Genomic DNA, 19,500 nt, shown 5'->3' on the forward strand with positions numbered 1-19,500 from the left:
GGGGCAACAGAGGATGTGCCCAGACCACCAGGGAACTGCAGCTCATCTGAGTCTCCTGCCTTGGTGGGCGGGGCCAGACCTCCATCCAGGAGGGGCGGGGGAGCACTCAAGCATGTAGGCCGCCCGCCTGGTGGACACAGGAAAGGCCTAGGGAGGCCCAGGCCTGGCCAGGATCCTGGGGCCGTTCAGCCCACTCTCAAACCCGCCCACAGCCAGGGCTGCCCCTGGGGAATGTTCCAGAGAGAGGGGGGTCCGACCCAGACAGCCAGCGGCCCCTTCCCCCTACGCTGCTCCCAGAATGTCCAAACCCTCCACTGCATCCAGACCTGCCAGCCAGTCCCTTTAAGGACCGCAGGGCCCTGGTCTCCATCCTCCAGGCCCGAGAACGCAAATCCTGCTCCGTTCCCGCGAGAATGAGCCAGGCAGGCTTCTTTTTTTTTTTTTTAACATCTTTATTGGGGTATAACTGCTTTACAATGGTGTGTTAGTTTCTGTTTATAACAAAGTGAATCAGCTATACATATACATATGTTCCCATATCTCTTCCCTCTTGTGTCTCCCTCCCTCCCACCCTCCCTATCCCACCCCTCTAGGTGGTCACAAAGCACCGAGCTGATCTCCCTGTGCTATGCGGCTGCTTCCCACTAGCTATCTACCTTACGTCTGGTAGTGTATATATGTCCATGCCTCTCTCGAGCTGTGACAAAGCGAAAGACAGGCAGGCTTCTGAGACGAGCCCTTTCCTTGGGCAGCTAATCTGTGAGCTCCGGAGCCTCAGTTTTTCCACCACAGACAGCCCCTGAGACCCTGGCCTCCACTGGCCTCCTGGGTCACGGACTTTCTCTGGGCTGCGCTCCCCAGACAGACATTCTGCGCATTCTGAGACGAAGCCTTCAAAGGTCGGGGACGGCTGAGGACAGGCACCCCATCTGCTTCTTCCCCTGAAATTGCAACCATAATTCCAAACACATGGGGCCAATCCAGGGCTACAGACAGCTGGAAGCCAGGCCCAGTCTGGGGAGACACGGGGACATAAGAGGCACACACGGCACACACGTGGCATCTACGAGGGTCGCCCCACACCCAGGCCATCCCCAAGTGTCCAAGGCTGCCCCCTCCCCACAGGCTGACTGCAGCCCCCAGCCACCCAGTACCAAGCCGCTTCCCACCCTGGGGCCTCGGAACCACCGCCCCCCTCCCCAGAGCCCCCCCACGCTGGCCGGTCCCACCAGGTGCCCTCCGCCGGTACCAGGAAGCCTGCATGGTCCCCACTCCAGGCCGGGCCTGGAGCCCTTTCCTGTGTGCCCTCCGGCCAAGCTTCTGTCTCACGCCACTAGACCCAGAGCCCCCTCGGGGCAGGGCCGGTCCGATCCCACTGCCCGGCCAGGAGCTGGGCACCAAGCAGCATTTGAGGACAGTGTAGACCTGTAACAAAGCTCAGGGGCCAGGCCAGCCCGTCCAACAGGACGGGGGGCACTTTGTTAAAGCACGTACACACACATACACACGTGCGTACATATATGTGCATGTGTGTCCACACACCTGTGCATGGAGAATGGGCTCGGCCTCCTGGCCTCCCTCCCGGGGCAGCGAGTGTTGTGCACCCTGAGAAGAAGGGCTGGTGGGAAAACGGGGTCGGGCACCATCTCCACACAGGGCAGGGAGCTCTCACCCCCCGGGCGGGGTACCATCCGAGGTGCGCAAAGAACCCAGGTCCCAAGAGGTCGGGGTGCTCACACCCCCAGACACGGCTCAACTCCCAGCCCGAGTTCCTCTCCCTGGAGACTCCCATCTCCACACTCCCTTCTGGAAACCCCTGTGGTGGACACTGAGACCAGCAGAGAGGTCGGGGTTCCCCCCCACCCCCCAGGCAGGGGCCCCCACCCCCATCTCCTCCCAGACCAGGATTAGGAGCCCCCCAGGGATGGGGCTGCGGCCCCGACCGACCGCCTTCCAGCCGATGTCTGCCTGTGGCCGGTGGACATTCCCGAGGGCGGGGGAGGAAGTGGAGGGTGGCCTGGGTCCTGGACGAAGCCCACCAGGCAGAGTCCAGCCTGCCCATCAGGCGGCCCAAGGTCCTTCCCCGGATGGCGTGGTGCTCCCGGCAGAGGCGCTGGAGTCGAAGAGCCTGGGTGCAGATCCCACGGCCGCGCAACGGGGACACTTGAAAGGAGATGGCCAGGCCTGGTCTGTCCTCCTGGCCTGTTGTCAGTGGCTCTGAGCACAGCCCCGGGGGAGGGGGAGACCCCTGGGCGCAGACCCTGCCTGTTCCTCTTGCCCCCCAGCCCCCAGCCCTGCCCACCACAGAACGGGGTGAGCCCACGGCCCACAGACAGGGGGCAGCGTTCCCCCTCAGCCACCTCCCAGGACAGGGACGTCGCCGGGTCTCAGAGCAGCTCTGAGCCTCGGAAGAGAGGAATGCCCCCGCGCCGCAAGGAGAGGGGCGATTCTCGCGTCTGCACACAGACTGTGCTCCAGACGCACCATCAGACGACAGCCTAACAAACCGCCCTCGCTGGCCCCCGTCCTCCCCGACTCGCCGGAACCCCAAAGGTCTAGTCCTGGGGGGACCAGGCCCCTGCTGGACTCTCAAGCACCCAGCCCCACCCCAAAGCGCCCTCGGGTCTCCCAGCAGAACATTTCTGACGTCTTCTAAGCCGTCAGCAAAACAAGATGAAAATTCAGTAATTGCTTTTGGCAGGAGTCCACGGGCCAGCACAGGGGCCAGAAATAACCGGGGAGAGGTTTCCTGGGCCACCTGCAGCCCGGGGGCCTCTGTGTGGGCTCTGAGCCTGACCCTGCTGCCACCGCTGCCTGGCGGCCCAGACAGTGGGGACGGAGGGGGGGGGGTGGAGGGACGCTGGAGGGACGCGGGGGAGCGGCCAGGACAGAGCGAGGCTGTCGCTTACACGCTGTAAACCGGGAACTTCCGGAACAAGTTCCCGGTTTTCGGTCCAGCCATCCGAAAAAATGTAATGTCATACTTGAGCGAGAGAAGTAGCTGCTGTGCCGCTTAGCGGCCCAGAAATAGTTGGCTGAGTCCCGGGAGAGGGTGTTGGCCAAGGCGGTTAAAAGGCAGAAACGCCAGGCTGGCCGGGCGGAGCTCACCCCCAGCCCCACCCCCTGCAGGCCTGGCCAGTCCCGGCAGCAGGGGAGGGGTGTGAACCCCAGCGTGGTTAGAACCAGGGTCACTGCGTATCTGCCCGGGGCGGGGGGACCTGGGTCTGACCCTTCCCGGCACAGAGGCCAGAGCGGGGAGGAACCCACTTCACCCCGTCAGATCAGACCCCAGCCCACATCACGGGACCCAAGGAGGGGCTGACGGCCGGCACGGGGACTGACTGGTGAGCCTCACCCTGCCCTTTTTCTGTTGCCTTGGTGTGTCCCAGCAGGACCCACCTGTACATGTGGCGTGCGTGGCCGAGACCCCGAGAAGGTCCCCAGAAGTGTCTGCCGGGGGGAGTCTGGCCAGGTCTTTGGTGAGAAGGAGACCAGAGGGGTCCAGCCAGGGCTGGGCTCTCGGCACCGGCTGCCCCACATCCTAAAGAAGGCTGGCGGGGCTTCCCTAGTGGCACGGTGGTTGAGAGTCCGCCTGCCGATGCAGGGGACACGGGTTCGTGCCCCAGTCCGGGAAGATCCCACATGCCGCGGAGCGGCTGGGCCCATGAGCCATGGCCGCTGAGCCTGCACGTCCGGAGCCTGTTGCTCCACAACGGGAGAGGCCACGGCAGTGAGAGGCCCGCGTACAGAATAAAGAAGGCTGGCTATGCCCTCCCTCTGCCCACCTGTCCACCTGCTGTCTGTGCCGGTCCCGTCTCCTTGGGAGGGGGAGGGGGCTTCCACCTGTCACCTCATTCCCGTCTCTTTAACCATCACCTTGCGGAGGACACTGGGCGGGAGCAGGCCCCATGGTGCCAAAGCTGCACTTGGTCTCGGACGAGGGCCCTGGGGGTGCCCGCCTCCCACTGGGAAGTTAGGCCGGGCTGTCCTTGTCTCCTCGTCCTTCTCCTCCCAAGAGGCACCTGGATGCCCCTGAGGACTAGTCCCCGGTGGCCCTCTCAGGGCCGAGGGGTGAGGATGCCTAGCTCTGAAGCGCACCCACGAGCCCCCCCACTTCAGGCTCCAGGCCACTTACTCCCCAGGTGAGAAGGGGGTTGATGGCCTGTATCAGTTAGGAGTGCGCGAGGCTGCAACACACAGAAAACCAGCTCTCACAAAGGCGTCCAGGCTCCACATCGCCAGAGAACGAGCTCCCGCTTCATCCCTGCCCACCGTCCTAGCCTGGGCTCCCACCTCCCGGGTGCAAGAGTGCTGCTGCCTCACCAGGCAACATGACTGAATTCCAGGCAGGAAGAAGCGGCTAAGACCCAAAGCCTCGCTCATCAGGAAGGTGGTCCTCCCTGGACACGCCTGTCTACACCCTTGGCCAGAACGGACTCACGTGGGCACCCAGCTGCAGGGCGTCTGGAGGACCTGTGTGTTTAGGTAAGCACGTTGCCCCCCCAAACACAACTGGGGCCCTTTTAGGAAGGAGGCAGAAAGGAGTAGAGGTGGCAGTGTGGCCCCACCCCACCGCAGACTGATGAGGAAATGGCTCAGGCAGTGGGACTCTTCCAAGGCCACACAGCTGGGCAGAGCCGGAAAGGGAGGAAACGATGGGAAAACCTCTTTCCCCAAAGGAGAAGCCTCCCGGCCCCCGGGGCCACTTGAACCCTGACTTGTAATCACCCACGAGCCCGTGCCCAGGCTGGGAGGAAAGAGGCCAGCTCCACTCCATCGCCAGGCTTCTATAGGGAGGGCACGTGGATTAAACACACGTGCACACACGTGCACGCACATACAACAGCATGTATACACACACGTACATGCACGCATGCAAATACAGATGTTCACGGTGTACGTAGAGTGGCACACACACACCGGCACACGGGGGCACACACAGGCGCGTGTACGGAGATGGCCACACGTGCATGTGCGCTATGTGCACGTACACATGCGGTGCACGTGTTTGTAGCACGTGGGCACACATGTGTGCGTGCAGACATGCATGTACACATACGCACCAACACATATACACACTCGCACACAAGCTGCTGGCTCCCAGCCACTCGCTGCCGATGGGCTCAAGGAGCAGGCTGCCAGCCCCACGCCAGGACCCTCTCTGGCTTGCCCACCCCAGGCCCAGCCCATCCTGTCACCCTTGGCGACGTCCAGCCCACCAAAAGCCCAGACTTTCCTAACCTCAGGCATCTGGCTGCCCCGGCACCCCTGGAAGAGGGGGAGACAGGGCAGGAAAAACCCCAAATGGAGCCACAGTGTTTATAAAACAGGTCGCTGAATTACACAGAACGATATTTCCCTCGCCGGTGCAATTCCTTCCTGGACCAGCTTCACACAGATGCCCGTGCTGGCCTCAAGCGCTACAGAGGGGGCTCGGCAGCCTGGGAGACCCACAGGGGCTGGGCCGGATGCAGTGAGGGGCTGCTGGAACCGCGACGGAAGCCACACGCATTTTCTTGGGCGCTGGACAAAGATACAAACAAGGGGCCGCACACATCTGCCCTCACCCCGTGTCGGGCAGTGGGCAAGGCTGAGGCCTCGGGCGAGGCCCAGAGGGGCTTCTCCTCCCTTCCCTGCTCCCCGGAGGACACAGGATATCCCCTCGGGAGGGCTCTTGATAAGCATTTGTCCAGTGGACCCTGGAGGATCCTGGGGCCTCCAGCCCTGACCTGAAGATCTCCACGACCCTCCCAGCCTCAAAAAAGCACATCTTCCTGTGTCAAGGTCCAAGAAGGGGCCACTGTGGGGCAGGAAGGCTCCGGTGACCCTGGGCAGACCACCCCCTCCCCGCCCGCCCCCCTTTGCTCAGAGTTTTCCCCCACCCCCTCCGCCTTCAGCCTGATGCCTTTTTGGTAAGGAGATTATAGATACGGAAATAGAGGGAAAGAAGATAAATAGCAAATGGTAAAAGAAGTTTTCTCCACGTAATCCGATTTGTGCTTATCCACAATCTCAAAATTTAAAAAATAAAACAAACACCTTCACTTCCTCTGCCCTGAAGGGAACGCCAAAGGGATGGTGTAGTTCTGACTTCAGCCACCAGGTGGCGGCCAAGACCAGCGCATCCCGTCTCTGACTGGCCTCAGCCCTGGGGAGGGTGCGGGGCTTCCTCCAAGGGTTTTCTGGGTTCCAGGAGGAGGAAGAGGGACGGACACAAAGGGAGACTGTGTGCTGCGGAGGTGACCACAGAATGCCTACCTACTGGGGGGCCCTCCCAACGATGCCCCGAAGTAGGTATTGCCAGCCTCCTTTGATGACTGGGAAACCGAGGTTTGGAATGGAGAAGGGCCTCGCCCACCATCACACGGCCCAGCATGGGCAGAGCCTGGGCTGGAGCTCTCGTCCCCCGACTCGTTCTGATTCATTCCACCAATACCCAGAGGTCACCTGGCTTTATCTGCAACACTCAGGATGGCGGTACAAGGATGGGGACCCCACCACACCCCGCAGCCAGCCAGGACGGGACGCTTTTGAGGCCCATCTGCCTGGGCACTCTCGGCTGCCCCAGGTCCTCAGCCCACCTTCTGTGGCCGTCCCCAGACGTGAGGCTCCAGCAGCGACTTTCTGCTGCAGACTCCAGGGCTCATCGGGGTTCCTGCCCTCCAGTGGGAGGGAGTTGGGGGCCTCCTGGGGTCCCACTGGGGCTGCCACGGGCGAGGGCTGAGCGGCTGGCCACAGGATTTGGCCCAGGGTGTGGCTGGGGGGGCCGGTGCCACTCCCGCCCCAGGGATACCCACACCCCCTGCTTGGGAGCCCACATTAGCAAAAACCTCGGAGGGCCCCGTCCCATACCAGCCAGGCCGAGAACAAGAGGAACAACAGAACCAGAGCCGCAGCCAGCGTCAGGGAGGGCACCAGGTCCGAGTCCTCGGGGCCAGGGATGGCATCAGCCGCGGCATGGTGGGGGGGGGGGGCGGTTGCACCAGACAGCTGTGTGTCACAGACCTTCTCACCGGGGGGCCCTGGCTGGCCCATCTGTGAGACGGAGGTGAGGGACAGGACTCCGTTTGGGAAGGGCCCACCACCCACCCACCGCCTGTCCCATCCCTCTCCCTCGGGAAGCCCCCCAGACACAGCAGGAGCCAGGGGCCAAGAGGTGCCCCAGAGGTGACCCTGGGCAGTGACTCCCTGAGCCTTGATTTCTTCCTCTGTGAAATGGAGATGCCAAAGACCACCCTGGGAGGATAAGGACCAGATGAGACAGCCCCTGGGCCGCTGGCGTTCCCTCCAACCTCCTCACCTTCTCCCTTGAGATGACAGGGGCTGGAAGTCAGGACCTTTTCCCCTGCGCCAGGGGGTCTGGAATGCAGCTAGGCTAGTTTCTGGGGCAGTTGAAAGCCAGCAGCCTCGTCCGGAGGGACTAGAACTGCGGGAGGATTTGTATCAAGGCTACCAGCTGCTCTCTACCCACACGGCAGCTAAGGAAGTGGGCACCAGGTTACATCCATCTTACAGATGAGAAAAATGAGGCTCAGTAAAGGAAGTGGCTCCCGAGAAGCCCCAGAGCTTGGCAGGGAGGGTCCTGGCAGCCTGAGACCCTATTCTCGGGCTCCTCTTCCGTACAGGGACAGAGTGTGGACTAGGTCACTTAAGCTCCAATGCCCTAGACCAGCCAGCAAGGTCCAGGAGACAGGGAGTGGCCTCTGCCCAGCCCCTTCCCAACCCCAACCCCGGCAGTTCTCAGGACATTTACCTTCCAGCCATTGGGGCTCCCATGTCCTGGAAGAGGGCTGCCCCGGAGCTGCCAGACTCCCCAGGGACAGACACCAGTGAGTGGCAGCCTGAATGGATCAACTAGGGGCTCTTTCCGCTAAAGCAGCCACCCCCTCTGGGGCTTCCCCCAAGGAGTGGCCGGAGCTGCGAGGCGGGGAAGTGAGGGCCCCAGCCCCCGCGTGGGTGTGTCCAGGGCTTTCCCGGGCGCAGCAGAGACAGGTCCCTCAACTCCCAGACCAGGGCTTCCTGCTGCCGCTTAGCTTCCGCATGGGACTTGGGGGAGGCTAAGGAAGAAGGGCAGGCTCTAAATTCAAGCCAGCAAGGGGTCTCCTGGCATTGGCTGTGTGCCCATGCTGTGCCAGGCGCAGGGTGGGAGGGAGGGGGGGATAGTCCCACCCCACCCCCAGAGGCCAGGTTCCAGAGCAGCCCATCTGGGGCTGACCCAGATGAGAGTGGGCAGGAGAGAAGATAGGAGGGTTCAGAGGCCTGAGGACCACAGAAATGATCTTTGCTGAAGGAAATTATCCCTTAAGGGCAAAGATGTTCATCACACTGCTAATTTTAAAAGCAAAAAGGTGTGAAATAACCTTAATGCCCATGACAGAAGATTCGTGAGCAAATCCAGGTTCGTCCACTCAAGAACCTTAAAAAGCCGGTAAGACAGGATTATGAACAAGGAGAGTCATACCAGCTTTATTCTTTTAGCCCAAAACTGAAAATAGCCTGTCCAGGAGAGTTAAATTGACACAAGACAGATTAACAGAAGGAAAAAAAAAAAACAAATTAAATTTCCTACATGAAGAGGTCTCATAGATATGGGCCCCAAAGAAATGACCAAAGCAGGCAGCTTTTATGCTTTTTAGACAAAGAAACAACAAATTTGTGAAGCACTGACAAGACGAAGAAACTTAGGTTTGGGTACTCATTAGCGAAGAAACTAGGCAGAGTTTGTTACACAGCCTTCTTGCCTGGAATTCCCCATCTCTGGTGATAAGGATGTCTCTCTACCTCCCGGTGCAGGAAGGGTATATTCCACATGGGAGATTTATTTTCTGCTTTCAGGGGGACAGAGAGGAGGGTCAGAGTGCCCTTCTTGCCTCCACTGTTTCTCAAGTAACTTTAATTCAGCATAATCAGTCTGCCCCTTTGGCATATTTGGGGGTGGCTTGCCCCGAGCTTCGTGAAACCCAACCACCCATCAAAGGATAGAACTTAACACACACAGCAACAAAAAGAGAACAAGCCACTAGAAAACACAGCACGGATGAAACTCATAGATGTACTGAGTAAAAGAAGCCAGAAAAAAGCATTTAATATATGGTTCTCTTTCTATGAAACTCTAGGAAAGATTAATGTACAGTCACAGAAAGATGATTAGTGGTGTCTTAGGGATGGAGGAGGAGTGTTGACCGGGAAGGGGCACCAATATACTTCTTGGAGGATGGAAATGTTCTACGCCTGACTGGGGGGCCACTGCGTGATACAGCTGCCAACACTCATCAGTCTACACACTTAAAATGGGTCCATTTTACTGTGTGTAGATTGTCCCTCAATAAAGCTGACTTTAAAGGAAAAAAAAAAGCCAGAAACAAGAGCAGGATTCCATTCAAGAGGTTCAAGGGCGGGAAAATCTAATCCACAATGACAGAAATCAGAGTGACGGGACCTCAGGAGGGTGGGCATGACTGGGAAGGAATACTTGGGATTTTCTGGGGGTGATCAGAAGCTGCTTTCTTGATCTGAGCCGTGACTCCTGGGTGCGCACAGAATTTTATTCATTGAGCTGCACCTTTAAGATGTTACGGAGCTCAGGTCTGGCTGCTCGAAGCTTGAAAGCCAATACTCAAGAAACAGGTGTTGGTAGGAAAGGAAAGGTTGCTTCATACAGGAGGCCAGCAACCCGGGGGGAGAAGGCAGACTTGTGTGTCCAAAAGCCAACTCCGCCTGCCAATCAGAGCCTTTAAAGGGGAGTTGCGGGGGTCTTGGGAAGGGAAGGGTCTACATGCAGAAACAGCACAGTCGGCGCCGACAGTTGTCTTGAAATTGGTCTTGCGGTGGGCTCATCAGTGTCTTGTTTTAAGCACAGCTTAATCTTCAGTTCCAGGGCTGGTTTGTGCCCATTTCTTTCAGGCCAGTTCTTGGAATGGAGATGGAACAGTTTATGTCATGGCTACAGTGTGGTCTTCACGGAGTTAACCCTTTCCACCGAGTGGGGGTTTCAGTATTGGCAAAACAGCTCAAAGGGTATGACTCAGAATGTTATCCATAGCCTTTGAGGAGGAACTAAAGGTCCTTGACTTTGTTTAATGACGAAACACTATTATTTTGTCCTGTTTGCTTTTCTTTGCTTCTGCATTTTTTCACTTCTCTGATTAAATTTATTCTGTGGATAAAGTTGTCCTACAGACAAAAGGCAGGCGGAGGACATGGAGGGGGCAGTCTGTCCCGGGAAGGCCCCACGAGGTCCGGCTCGGTTTTGATGTGTTACATCTCAATTTTCAAAATATGGTCACGAGGACGATGCAACATTACAGCAAGGGTCACCACTTATTGGGTGTGCCTGAGTCCACAGACTATACCCTTGACGGCAAGCAAATGCTTAAAACACAGTGTGAAGTGGTCACACAATCAGATGCACACTCAATGGGCAAACACACAAAACAGACACATGGGGAAACGAGAGGAAGGAAAGACACTAAGATTCCAGCAGGGTGAGGCTGTTGGCAATGGATGTGGCCTTCCCACATCTCTGTTTTCTCTATTCTAATATATGTGGTTACATTTTGATGATTATAAAAGAGAACTGTAACAACTTTTTTAAACACTTTGCTATTTTGAGAGCTAAAATTTGGAAATAACCCAAATGTTCAACGACAAAGAGTCGGTTGTAAAATATATGTGGCACATCCACTCAGCAGAATAGGGTCTGATTCAGCCTCCTCCATCTGAAAAAGTCCAAAGGGAGAGCTGGAACTAGTAATTCCGTTTTGTTGTTTTTGTTGTGTGGTGTGTGCGTGTGTGGTTTGCGTTTTTGTTTGGTCGGTTGGGTTTTTTGTGGGTGGTGGTGGTGTTTTGTTTTAAGAATGGGCTTCCAGGGCCTCCCTGGTGGCGCAGTCGTTGAGAATCTGCCTGCCAATGCAGGGGACACGGGTTCGAGTCCTGGTCTGGGAAGATCCCACATGCCGCGGAGCAACTAGGCCCGTGAGCCACAACTACTGAGCCTGTGCGTCTGGAGCCTGTGCTCCACAACCGGAGAGGCCGTGACAGTGAGAGGCCCGCACACCGCGATGAAGAGTGGCCCCTGCTCGCCGCAACTGGAGAAAGCCCTCGCACAGAAACGAAGACCCAACGCAGCCAAAAATAAAAAAAAAAAAAAAAGAATGGGCTTCCAGGGAATTTTCAGGTTCTTTCTTATTTTTAAGTGCTATCTTATTACCTGGATGATTGGCTACAAGCCCAAGTCACTCCTGCAATCAGAAATGGGGAAAATCCAAGTCTCGCCCACTGGAATCGCCACCCCCTCCTCCCTCTGCCTTCACTCCACACACCTTCGGCTGCGGCTGTCCCAGATACTCGCGAACCTGATTTCACCGCGTCAAGGGGACAGCAGTGACTCAGAGACGCGATGTGGCAGGGAGAGAGGGCGTCGAGCGCAAGGCGGAGCACACAGCCTTCGTCTCCACAAGTGTTCGCTGTGTGACCTTTGCGCGTCACGGCCCCTCTCTGGGCTTCAGCTTCCTCCTGCTTATAGCAACTGGGCCCCGGGGTGGGACGCAGTCTGCGCCCCAGGGCTGGTACCCAGCTTGGACCCAGACGCGGACACAGACGAATGGGGAAGGGCTCTGCCTCCAGGCCCTGCATGACTTTCAAGCGGCTCCCTCCGTGCGGGTTCCCATCCGCTAAGCGAGCCCCGGGGCCTCCAGGGGCGCACGAGGGGCCTACCGCGTCCAGGGAAAACCCTGCCGCCCCGTCCGGGCTTCTCCGCCCTACACCCGAGTCGGCTACAGGGTAAAGCCCGGCCGCCCCACCCCAGCGCCGCACCCCGCATCCTCAGCACCCGCACCACTCGTGGCCGCCTCATTGGCCGGCGCCCGCTCTGCAGGGCCGCCCCGCAGCCAATCGCGGTCATGGGGGCGGAGCTGCGGGCTCAGCCGGATGCTCCCAGCAGCTGCGGCCGGACGCGCCTCTGGCCGGAGCTGCCCCTGCCCCTCGGCGGCGCACCCTGACAGGAGAAGCCGGCCATGCAGGAGCCGCTGCTGGGAGCCGAGGGCCCGGACTATGACACCTTCCCCGAGAAGCCGCCCCCGTCACCAAGGGAGACGACGCGGGTCGGGTGAGAGCCTCTAGGCATAGGGTCTGCGGGTGGCGGCTAGGGATGGCCCTGGTATCCTCCAGTGGGCAGCTGGCTCCCATCTCGGGCCTCCACTGACTGTCGGTGAGTGGCCACCAAGGGGCCATCTGGTTCCCTCCTGCCCCAGACACACTAGTCCTATTTAAGGAGCCGGTCCTCCTGAGTACAGGGCCCAGCCCCCAATTGGCAGAGACAGGGCGACTGAGACCCAGAGGGGGCGAGGGGCTTGCCTAAAGTCACACAGTAAGCCTTGAATGGCAAAGCTGGGGGCAGACAACTAGCCTCCTCTGTGGGAACAGTGCTCTGCACCTGCGTCTCAGCCACAGCAGTGGGCTGCAAGGGCTGTCCTCATGCCCTCGGGGTTTCCCAAGGGAGCTGGTGCTCAGGCCTGGGAGGTGCCAGTCTGACCAGCTCTTGACCCAGCCGTCCCCAGCACGACCCTCTGAGCGGGTAGCCACCGTGCTCAGGACAGGCAGCAGTTAGGCGAGGAGGGACTCAGATTCTGACTGCTCTGCACCCCCCATGCACCAGGGCCCTGCAGAACAAGAGGGTGTTCCTAGCTACCTTCGCCGCTGTGCTGGGCAATTTCAGCTTCGGGTATGCCCTGGTCTACACGTCCCCTGTCATCCCAGCCCTGGAGCACTCCTTGGACCCAAACCTGAGTCTGACCAAAACCCAGGCATCCTGGTTCGGGGTAAGAGCCATGCTCTGAGCTGGAGGGGGGCAGGGACGCACTGAGCTCCGTCCCAAGCTAGGAACCCCCCAAAGGTCTGCCTTGGGACCCCCTCCAGGGCCCTGGTCTGCCGCCCCCCACACCCACTCCAGGGTGGGGTGGGTGGAGTGAGGCCAGATAATGGCTGTGAAATAAAAGGAGGAAGTGAAAGCTGATGGAGAAGGGAAGGAGCAGGTGGGGAGGTGTCCCTTAAGGCCTCCACCCAGTGGGGCTGAGGGCTCCCCAGATCCCCCCACCCAGAGCTGGGCTGTCGTAGCAGAGAGGACACCTCCCTGGAGGAGGGGTGGCAGGAGAATCAGCTACTAATGGAAAAAGCACTGCTGGGGCACAGAGGGTCCCAGGATAGATGGTGGGCATGTAAGTAGGAAGAGCACAGGCCCCAGGAGTCCCAAGATTCTAGAATAACAATCTCAGCGGCCTCAGATTTACAACCACAACACGTTAGCTAAGATGATAATCCCCAGTGCAGACGGCGCACCTAGTGTGTGCCGGGCCTGTGCTAGGCACCTGCCACGAGAGCCGGTTTACTCCAGGGCCAACCCTATGAGGGGGGTGCTACCGCTGTCCCCATAATGCAGCTGAAGAAACTGAGGCTCAGACAGGCTGAGCACTGTGCCCAGGTCACTGACCGGATCCAACCTGGTCCACTCGACAGGGAATCCGAGAACCCCCAAATCTTAAAATCCCAAGGGCTTCAACTCACAGAGTTCTCCTGCCTGCTCTATTACAGTGCTAGACATTTAAACATCAGGCTGGACAGAGCCACTGCAGACAGCTCTTGTGGCATCCCTAACAAACAGCTGTCCACATGCTGCTTGTACCCCTCTGGAGACAGGAGGCTCACTACCATCCAGGGCCCTAGTCCGGCAGCCCAGGCTCCTGGGACAGCCTGGAAAAGCAGCTGTCTCTAGGCTCTGACGGGGCCCTGCACCCTTTCCCTGCAGTCCGTGTTCACCTTGGGTGCGGCGGCCGGGGGCCTCAGTGCCATGGTGCTCAACGACCTCCTGGGCCGGAAGCTGAGCATCATGTTCTCGGCTGTACCCTCGGCGGCCGGCTATGCGCTCATGGCAGGCGCCCACGGCCTCTGGATGTTGCTCCTGGGGAGGACGCTGACGGGCTTCGCTGGGGGACTCACAGCCGCCTGCATCCCGGTAAGGCCAGGACTGCCCACCCCGGTCCTCTCACTGCCTCACCATCAGCTGAGGCCTCCTGGCCTCGGAGCCCCCTGGTCAACAGGGATGTGTTTGCCAGGGAGCCTCAGCTCAGCCCCACCAGGGCAGCTAATTTGGGGGGAATCTGACACCAGTCCCAAGCCGCCCCCAGCTCTGGACTCCCCAAACTTCCTGTCCTGAGTCCTGACAGACACATTGCTCAATCAGAGAAAATCCACATTGAGCAACGCAACAAGAAAGGGAAGGGAAGTCCCTGCCCTGCACCCTTCCTGGGACCCCCTCGTCATACCCACCATTCCACACACCCACTCGGGGACTGGGCAAGCCCGGCATGGGACGAAGGCCCCTGAAGGAGCAGAGGCCAGAGTCCGGGTGCCCTCGGGCCTCCCGATTCCCAGCCTCACGCCCCCACGTCAGAGCTGAGCGCTTCTGCCCACTTGGCAGGGCGACTGAGGCCCAAGGGAGGCCATGCCGTGAGTCACGATGCGGAGGAGAACCCCGCTGGAAGCCCCCGCTCCCTGCTCCCCACGGCTCACCAGGCCACCTGTGCTACCTCAGCCGGGCCCGGGCACCTGTGTTCTCAGCGGAGGCCGGGGTGGGGGGGGATGTGTCTTGCAGGTGTACGTGTCTGAGATTGCTCCCGCAGGCGTCCGTGGGGCCCTGGGCGCCACACCCCAGCTCATGGCCGTGTTCGGATCACTGTCTCTCTACGCCCTTGGCAAGTATCATCCACAGGCGCTCTAGGCGCCTCCCCCGTGTGCAGGCCGGGGGGTGACGGGGTGCCGCTGAGCAGCCGGGGGTGGGAAGGGATGAACGTGCCCCCAGACGGATTCCATGCTGGGAGGCCAGAGGCATAGCTGCCTTCATGCTGTGTGCCTCCAGGCAATTCCCTGCTCCTCTCTGGTCACGAGGTCCCACCCCTAACTGGGCAGGGAGGGCTTCTCTTGGGCTGGCAGCCTTTAAACTATCTTTTGACAGCAGAATGTTTTCTGTCAAATAGTCTTAGGTGGGAAGACCATAGAGAAAAGTGATCAGAGTGCAGCCAGCTGAGGTGGGGTGGGGGTTTGGCGGTAGAGGCCCCAGGACCTTGCTGCTCAGGCTACTCCTCCATCACCTTGCCGTGGCCCTTGAGACCCTCCAAGGACCTGGGCCCTGTGCCAGGGGCCAGGCAGTCCCTGTGGCCCCTCTTGATTGAGACCGCAGAGGCCTGGAGCAACCAGGGTAGGCTTCCTGTAGGAGGTGGCCCGGGGACTCACACCTGAGGGCAAATGAGGCTGCTCAGAGGCCCCGGTGGGAGGGGTTCTGGGCCCAGCGCAGCCGCAGCTCCTCACCCGCTCCTTGTGCCCAGGCCTGCTGCTGCCGTGGCGCTGGCTGGCCGTGGCCGGGGAGGGGCCCGTGCTTGTCATGATTCTGCTGCTCAGCTTCATGCCCAACTCACCTCGCTTCCTGCTCTCGAGGGGCAGGGACTCGGAGGCGCTGCAGGCCCTGGCCTGGCTGCGAGGGGCTGACGCTGACATCCACTGGGAGTTCGAGCAGATCCAGGACAACGTCCGGAGACAGGTGTGGGAGGCGTGGGCGCCTACAGCACTGTGGGGCTGTGGCCATTCACTAGGCCATCACAAGCCTCAGTTGCTTTTCCTGGAGAACAGGGATAAGAGCAGTTCCCACCTCTAGGAACAAGGGGTGGGGGGTGCGATGTCGTGGCCCCTGGCCCAGGGCGCATGTGCTGTGCGGTGGATGCCTGGGGGCCCGGCGATACTGACAAGCAGGAGTCTGCCTTGGCCCACCCACTGATCCAAGAGCCTGGGTCCACGCGGGGGTCCCCGGGCCTGTCCCCAGAGCCAGGGTCGCCTCTGTGCTGGGGATCTTCCCTGGAGGAGGGAAGAGGGGAGCCTCCTACCCAGCCCCATGCAGCCCAGGGCAGGTTGGTGCCAGCCGGAGGGGTGGGCACAGCCCCCTCAGCGGCAGCCTCGTGCCTCCAGAGCAGCCACCTGTCGTGGGCCGAGGCTCGGGACCCCCACATGTACCGCCCCATCGTCATCGCCTTGCTGATGCGCTTCCTGCAGCAACTGACGGGCATCACGCCCATCCTCGTCTACCTGCAGTCCATCTTCGACAGCACTGCCGTCCTGCTGGTAAGGGCCCGGCCCCACACCACCCGCTCTGCCCCCAGATCCGGGGAGGGCATCCCCGCAGAGCATCTGCTCTGTGCCGGGGTCTGGGGTGCACGCACACGCGCAGACACCAGCGTCTCTTAACTGTTTCTGGGCCAACCACCTGTTCTCAGAGGAATGTTTGTAAACGAAGCTTGCATGTTTTAAAATAAGGTAGAATTACAAGGAAAACCAGTTCTATAGAAGCATAGACCCCCCGGGAGCCACAGACCCCAGGTTCAGAGCATCTGCCACCCACTGAGGAAGTACCTCCCCTCCAAACCTCAGCTTCCTCCTCTGCGAAGCCAGCATGGCTTCATCCACCCTTCCTGGGGCTCAGAGGGAGATGAGGTCTGAAAATGAGCGACAGCACGGTTCCACAAGTTGTTGTTACGCCTGGATCCGGTGCCAGCCCTGGGCTTGGTGGTGGGCACAGCAGTTGCGCCCCTGCCTGCGAAGGCCCCACGGGCCGGGCTGGGTGACCAGCGAAACCGCCTGGCACAAAGCAGCTGAGCCTGGGGCCGGTCCCTGCAGAGCCTTGGCGGGGGCGGTGGGGCGGGGAGGAACAGCAGGCTGGGGTCCCTCAGCCCCGGGGGCTTCCTCCTTGCAGCCCCCTGAGGATGACGCAGCCATCGTGGGAGCTGTGCGGCTCCTGTCCGTGCTGATTGCCGCCCTCACCATGGACCTGGCCGGCCGCAAGGCTCTGCTCTTTGTCTCAGGTGAGCACAGCCTGCTCACCTGCACTCATTCACTCCTTCAGCAGCTGCCACGTGTCTTGCCAGCCCTCGCGGTGGGAGCGCCAGGGGGCCTGGGTCAGCTGACGATGACACACATGCTAGGTGTGGCGGGAGCCCAAACGCGGGCTAGGTGGGAGCTGGCTGCCCTGCAGGGGACTGGGCCACACGGGGTACAGGGCGCTGAGGGGTGCTGGCTCAGAGGGTCCCAGCCCCCCGAGGGCCACCTGTCTGTCCACAGCGGCCAGCATGTTTGCTGCCAACCTGACGCTGGGGCTGTACGTCCATTTCGGTCCGAAGCCTCTGACCCCCAACAGCACCATGGGCCTGGAGAGTGTGCCCCTGGGAGGCACAGAGCAGCCCCTGGCCATGCCCACCAGCTACCTCACCCTGGTGCCCCTGCTGGCCACCATGCTCTTCATCATGGGTAGGTGTGGCCGTGCTCTACGGGGTCTGGGGACGGGGCTGTCTTGGGTGTGAGGTGCGGGGACGCGCCGGTGTTGTGGGTGGTGTCACTGCCGTCTCAGAGGTTGGGGAGCCGTCCCCTCAGCAGCTCCAGGGAGACACGAGAGGCCTTCTTCCCTGCGCCCCCCGCCCCCCACCGACAAATGGGCTCTGAGCCCGCCTCTCCCCGCTTCCGGCAGGCTACGCCATGGGCTGGGGGCCCATCACCTGGCTCCTCATGTCTGAGATCCTGCCCCTGCGGGCCCGCGGCGTGGCCTCGGGGCTCTGCGTGCTCGTCAGCTGGCTCACCGCCTTTGCCCTCACCAAGTCCTTCCTGCTGGTGGTGGTGAGTGCTCTGCCCCGGGGACCTGGGGCCTCTCTGGCTGGTGCCGAGGGCCGTGCTGAGGCTTCTCCGCGTGTCCCCTCAGCCTTAGCACACACCCCCTTCACGCGGAGGCCAAGGGCCGTCAAGTGACAACATGCATTTCAGCAAACAGACTCGGCTCAGGGAACTGTTGGGAGAAGTCAGGTGACTGACCTCCCAGGCCAGGGTGGGACCCAAGTCCAGACAGCCACACCCGCCTGCCCTGCCTGTCACCCTCCGGGGTATCTGGGCCTTCTGTCTGGGTGGGCAGTTTGGGTCTCTCCGTCGAATGCTTCCCCATCCCCTTCCCCTTCACCCAGCCTCTTGGTTCAAACCCCCAGCAGGCCCTGAAGCCAACCACAACCTCCAGGTTCCAGCTCCCAGCTCCCAAGTGGGAGAATCTGATGGGGACAGCTTGGATGGGGCCTCGCCTGGTGCAGTCAGTGGGTCAGGCAGGGTTGGGGGCGCCCCGAGCAGGTCAGCCACGCTGTGGTGGCAGGCCTGCTGCAAGCGGGCATGTGGGACAGCTGAAAATGAGAGGTGGGCACTGGGACCAAGGAGAGAGGCCGGTGTCTGGGGCAGGGTGGGCTCCGGCTGGGAGAAGTCAGTCCTGAGCCCAGCACAGAGGAAGGCTGCCTGCACCCCTCAAGGACTCGAATGCCCTGCTGAGGCACCTGGATTTCACGCTGGAGACGGTGGGGAACCCGGGGGTGGTCCAAGCAGGGGAACGAGATGAAGGCCTGCCCCCCAGGCTGGCTGATGCCTGCAGGGCCACAAGCTGGTGCTGGGGCGAAGGGCCTTTAGTGCTCCCCTGTGACCCGGAGCCCCTCTTCTCCCCCAGAACGCCTTCGGCCTGCAGGTGCCTTTCTTCTTCTTTGCCGCCATGTGTTCCGTGAACCTGGCCTTCACCGGCTGCTGTGTGCCCGAGACCAAGGGCCGGTCGCTGGAGCAGATCGAGTCCTTCTTCCGCAGCGGGAGGAGGTCCTTCCTACGCTAGGGCGGGGCCCCCACCGTTGAGGGCCAAACCACTGGGTGGTGGAGCGTGTCGGGGCCCCAAACCTGCACCCCGCGTCCAGGAGGCGGTGTCAACCCGCCGCCAGCCAGGGCACAGGAGGACCGGCCAGAGGCCTCACGGCACGGCACACGCACCAGCTCTGGGCAGGCAGCACCCCGTCCAGCCTCGGCCCTGGCTCAGGTGGCCCCAGTGTCACCCACTCATCGGCCAGACCCACTGACGGAGAGGGCAGCCACGTGGCCCCGGGGCCAAGGCCTTGTTGGGCGACCTCGGGCCTAGTGCTCACTCACGCGTGGAGGGCCACGCCGAGGACACACAGGGCTGCTGGCGGTGGAGCGGCTCCGCACAGGACGTCGGCCCTCCTCCTGCTCTGATCACCTGGCGGCCATTGAGCCTCTTGGCTTTGGGGACCAAGACAGAAACCTGGGCCTGTGAGGCCTATGGACACCGCACGGACCGTCCTGGACCCCCAAAGGCCAGGACCCAGCGTGGACACTCCCTCCTACACCCACCCGCCTTCTGGGAACAAGAAGCGCTCGAGTTCAAGCTGTGTTCACCCTATTTATACAAATAAATCGGGCCACGGCCCAGGAGAGGAAGGAGTGGGGTTTACTCCAGGTGGGGGAGCTCCCCCAGCAGCCAGGCTGGACCCAAATTCTCAGCCGAGGTCGCCAGGGCCTGCTGCCCCAGGCCACCTCTCTACGGCCCCAAGCTGCCCACAGCCAGGCAGAAGGAAGAGGCGAGGGCCGTGGGCCCCCGGC

At 60.8% G+C, this 19,500-nt stretch overlaps 1 protein-coding gene and 1 long non-coding RNA gene across 4 annotated transcripts; one reads left to right on the plus strand and one right to left on the minus strand.

The window, feature by feature from the left end:
* Window positions 1–448: 448 nt before the first annotated feature.
* Window positions 449–16,794, minus strand: LOC125964838 (uncharacterized). Its single transcript, XR_007478117.1, has 5 exons — window positions 16,466–16,794; window positions 15,468–15,667; window positions 7,754–10,718; window positions 7,301–7,426; window positions 449–941 (listed from the first exon to the last, which is right to left on the minus strand). It is a non-coding gene; the product is annotated as an uncharacterized LOC125964838 (long non-coding RNA).
* Window positions 11,389–19,338, plus strand: SLC2A6 (solute carrier family 2 member 6). Of its 3 annotated transcripts, none has more exons than XM_012538778.3 (10): window positions 11,389–12,106; window positions 12,656–12,818; window positions 13,802–14,008; window positions 14,648–14,747; window positions 15,493–15,589; window positions 16,017–16,164; window positions 16,793–16,901; window positions 17,158–17,343; window positions 17,561–17,706; window positions 18,566–19,338. In XM_012538778.3, exons 1-10 carry the CDS (start codon window positions 12,015–12,017, stop codon window positions 18,719–18,721), a joined length of 1,404 nt encoding a protein of 467 aa, XP_012394232.1. In that variant the 5' UTR covers window positions 11,389–12,014; the 3' UTR covers window positions 18,722–19,338. The 3 variants fall into 3 exon arrangements, with proteins under 3 accessions (XP_012394232.1, XP_004285049.1, XP_049567413.1); XM_004285001.4 differs by having other exon boundaries at window positions 11,391–12,106; window positions 15,378–15,589; window positions 16,012–16,164; XM_049711456.1 differs by lacking the exon at window positions 12,656–12,818 and having other exon boundaries at window positions 11,393–12,106; window positions 15,378–15,589; window positions 16,012–16,164.
* The last annotated feature ends 162 nt before the right edge of the window (window positions 19,339–19,500 follow it).

Source organism: Orcinus orca, chromosome 6 (assembly GCF_937001465.1).
Source record: "Orcinus orca chromosome 6, mOrcOrc1.1, whole genome shotgun sequence".
Taxonomy (NCBI): domain Eukaryota; kingdom Metazoa; phylum Chordata; class Mammalia; order Artiodactyla; family Delphinidae; genus Orcinus; species Orcinus orca.

What these genes read in the sequence shown, in the direction of transcription:
- SLC2A6 (XM_004285001.4), top strand. Translation starts at nt 12,015, where the DNA reads ATGCAGGAGCCGCTGCTGGGAGCCGAGGGCCCGGACTATGACACCTTC. An exon ending in TCACAGCCGCCTGCATCCCG is followed by an intron (nt 14,009 to 14,647) that starts GTAAGGCCAGGA and finishes TGTGTCTTGCAG; the next exon opens with GTGTACGTGTCTGAGATTGC. An exon ending in AGTCCTTCCTGCTGGTGGTG is followed by an intron (nt 17,707 to 18,565) that starts GTGAGTGCTCTG and finishes CTTCTCCCCCAG; the next exon opens with AACGCCTTCGGCCTGCAGGT.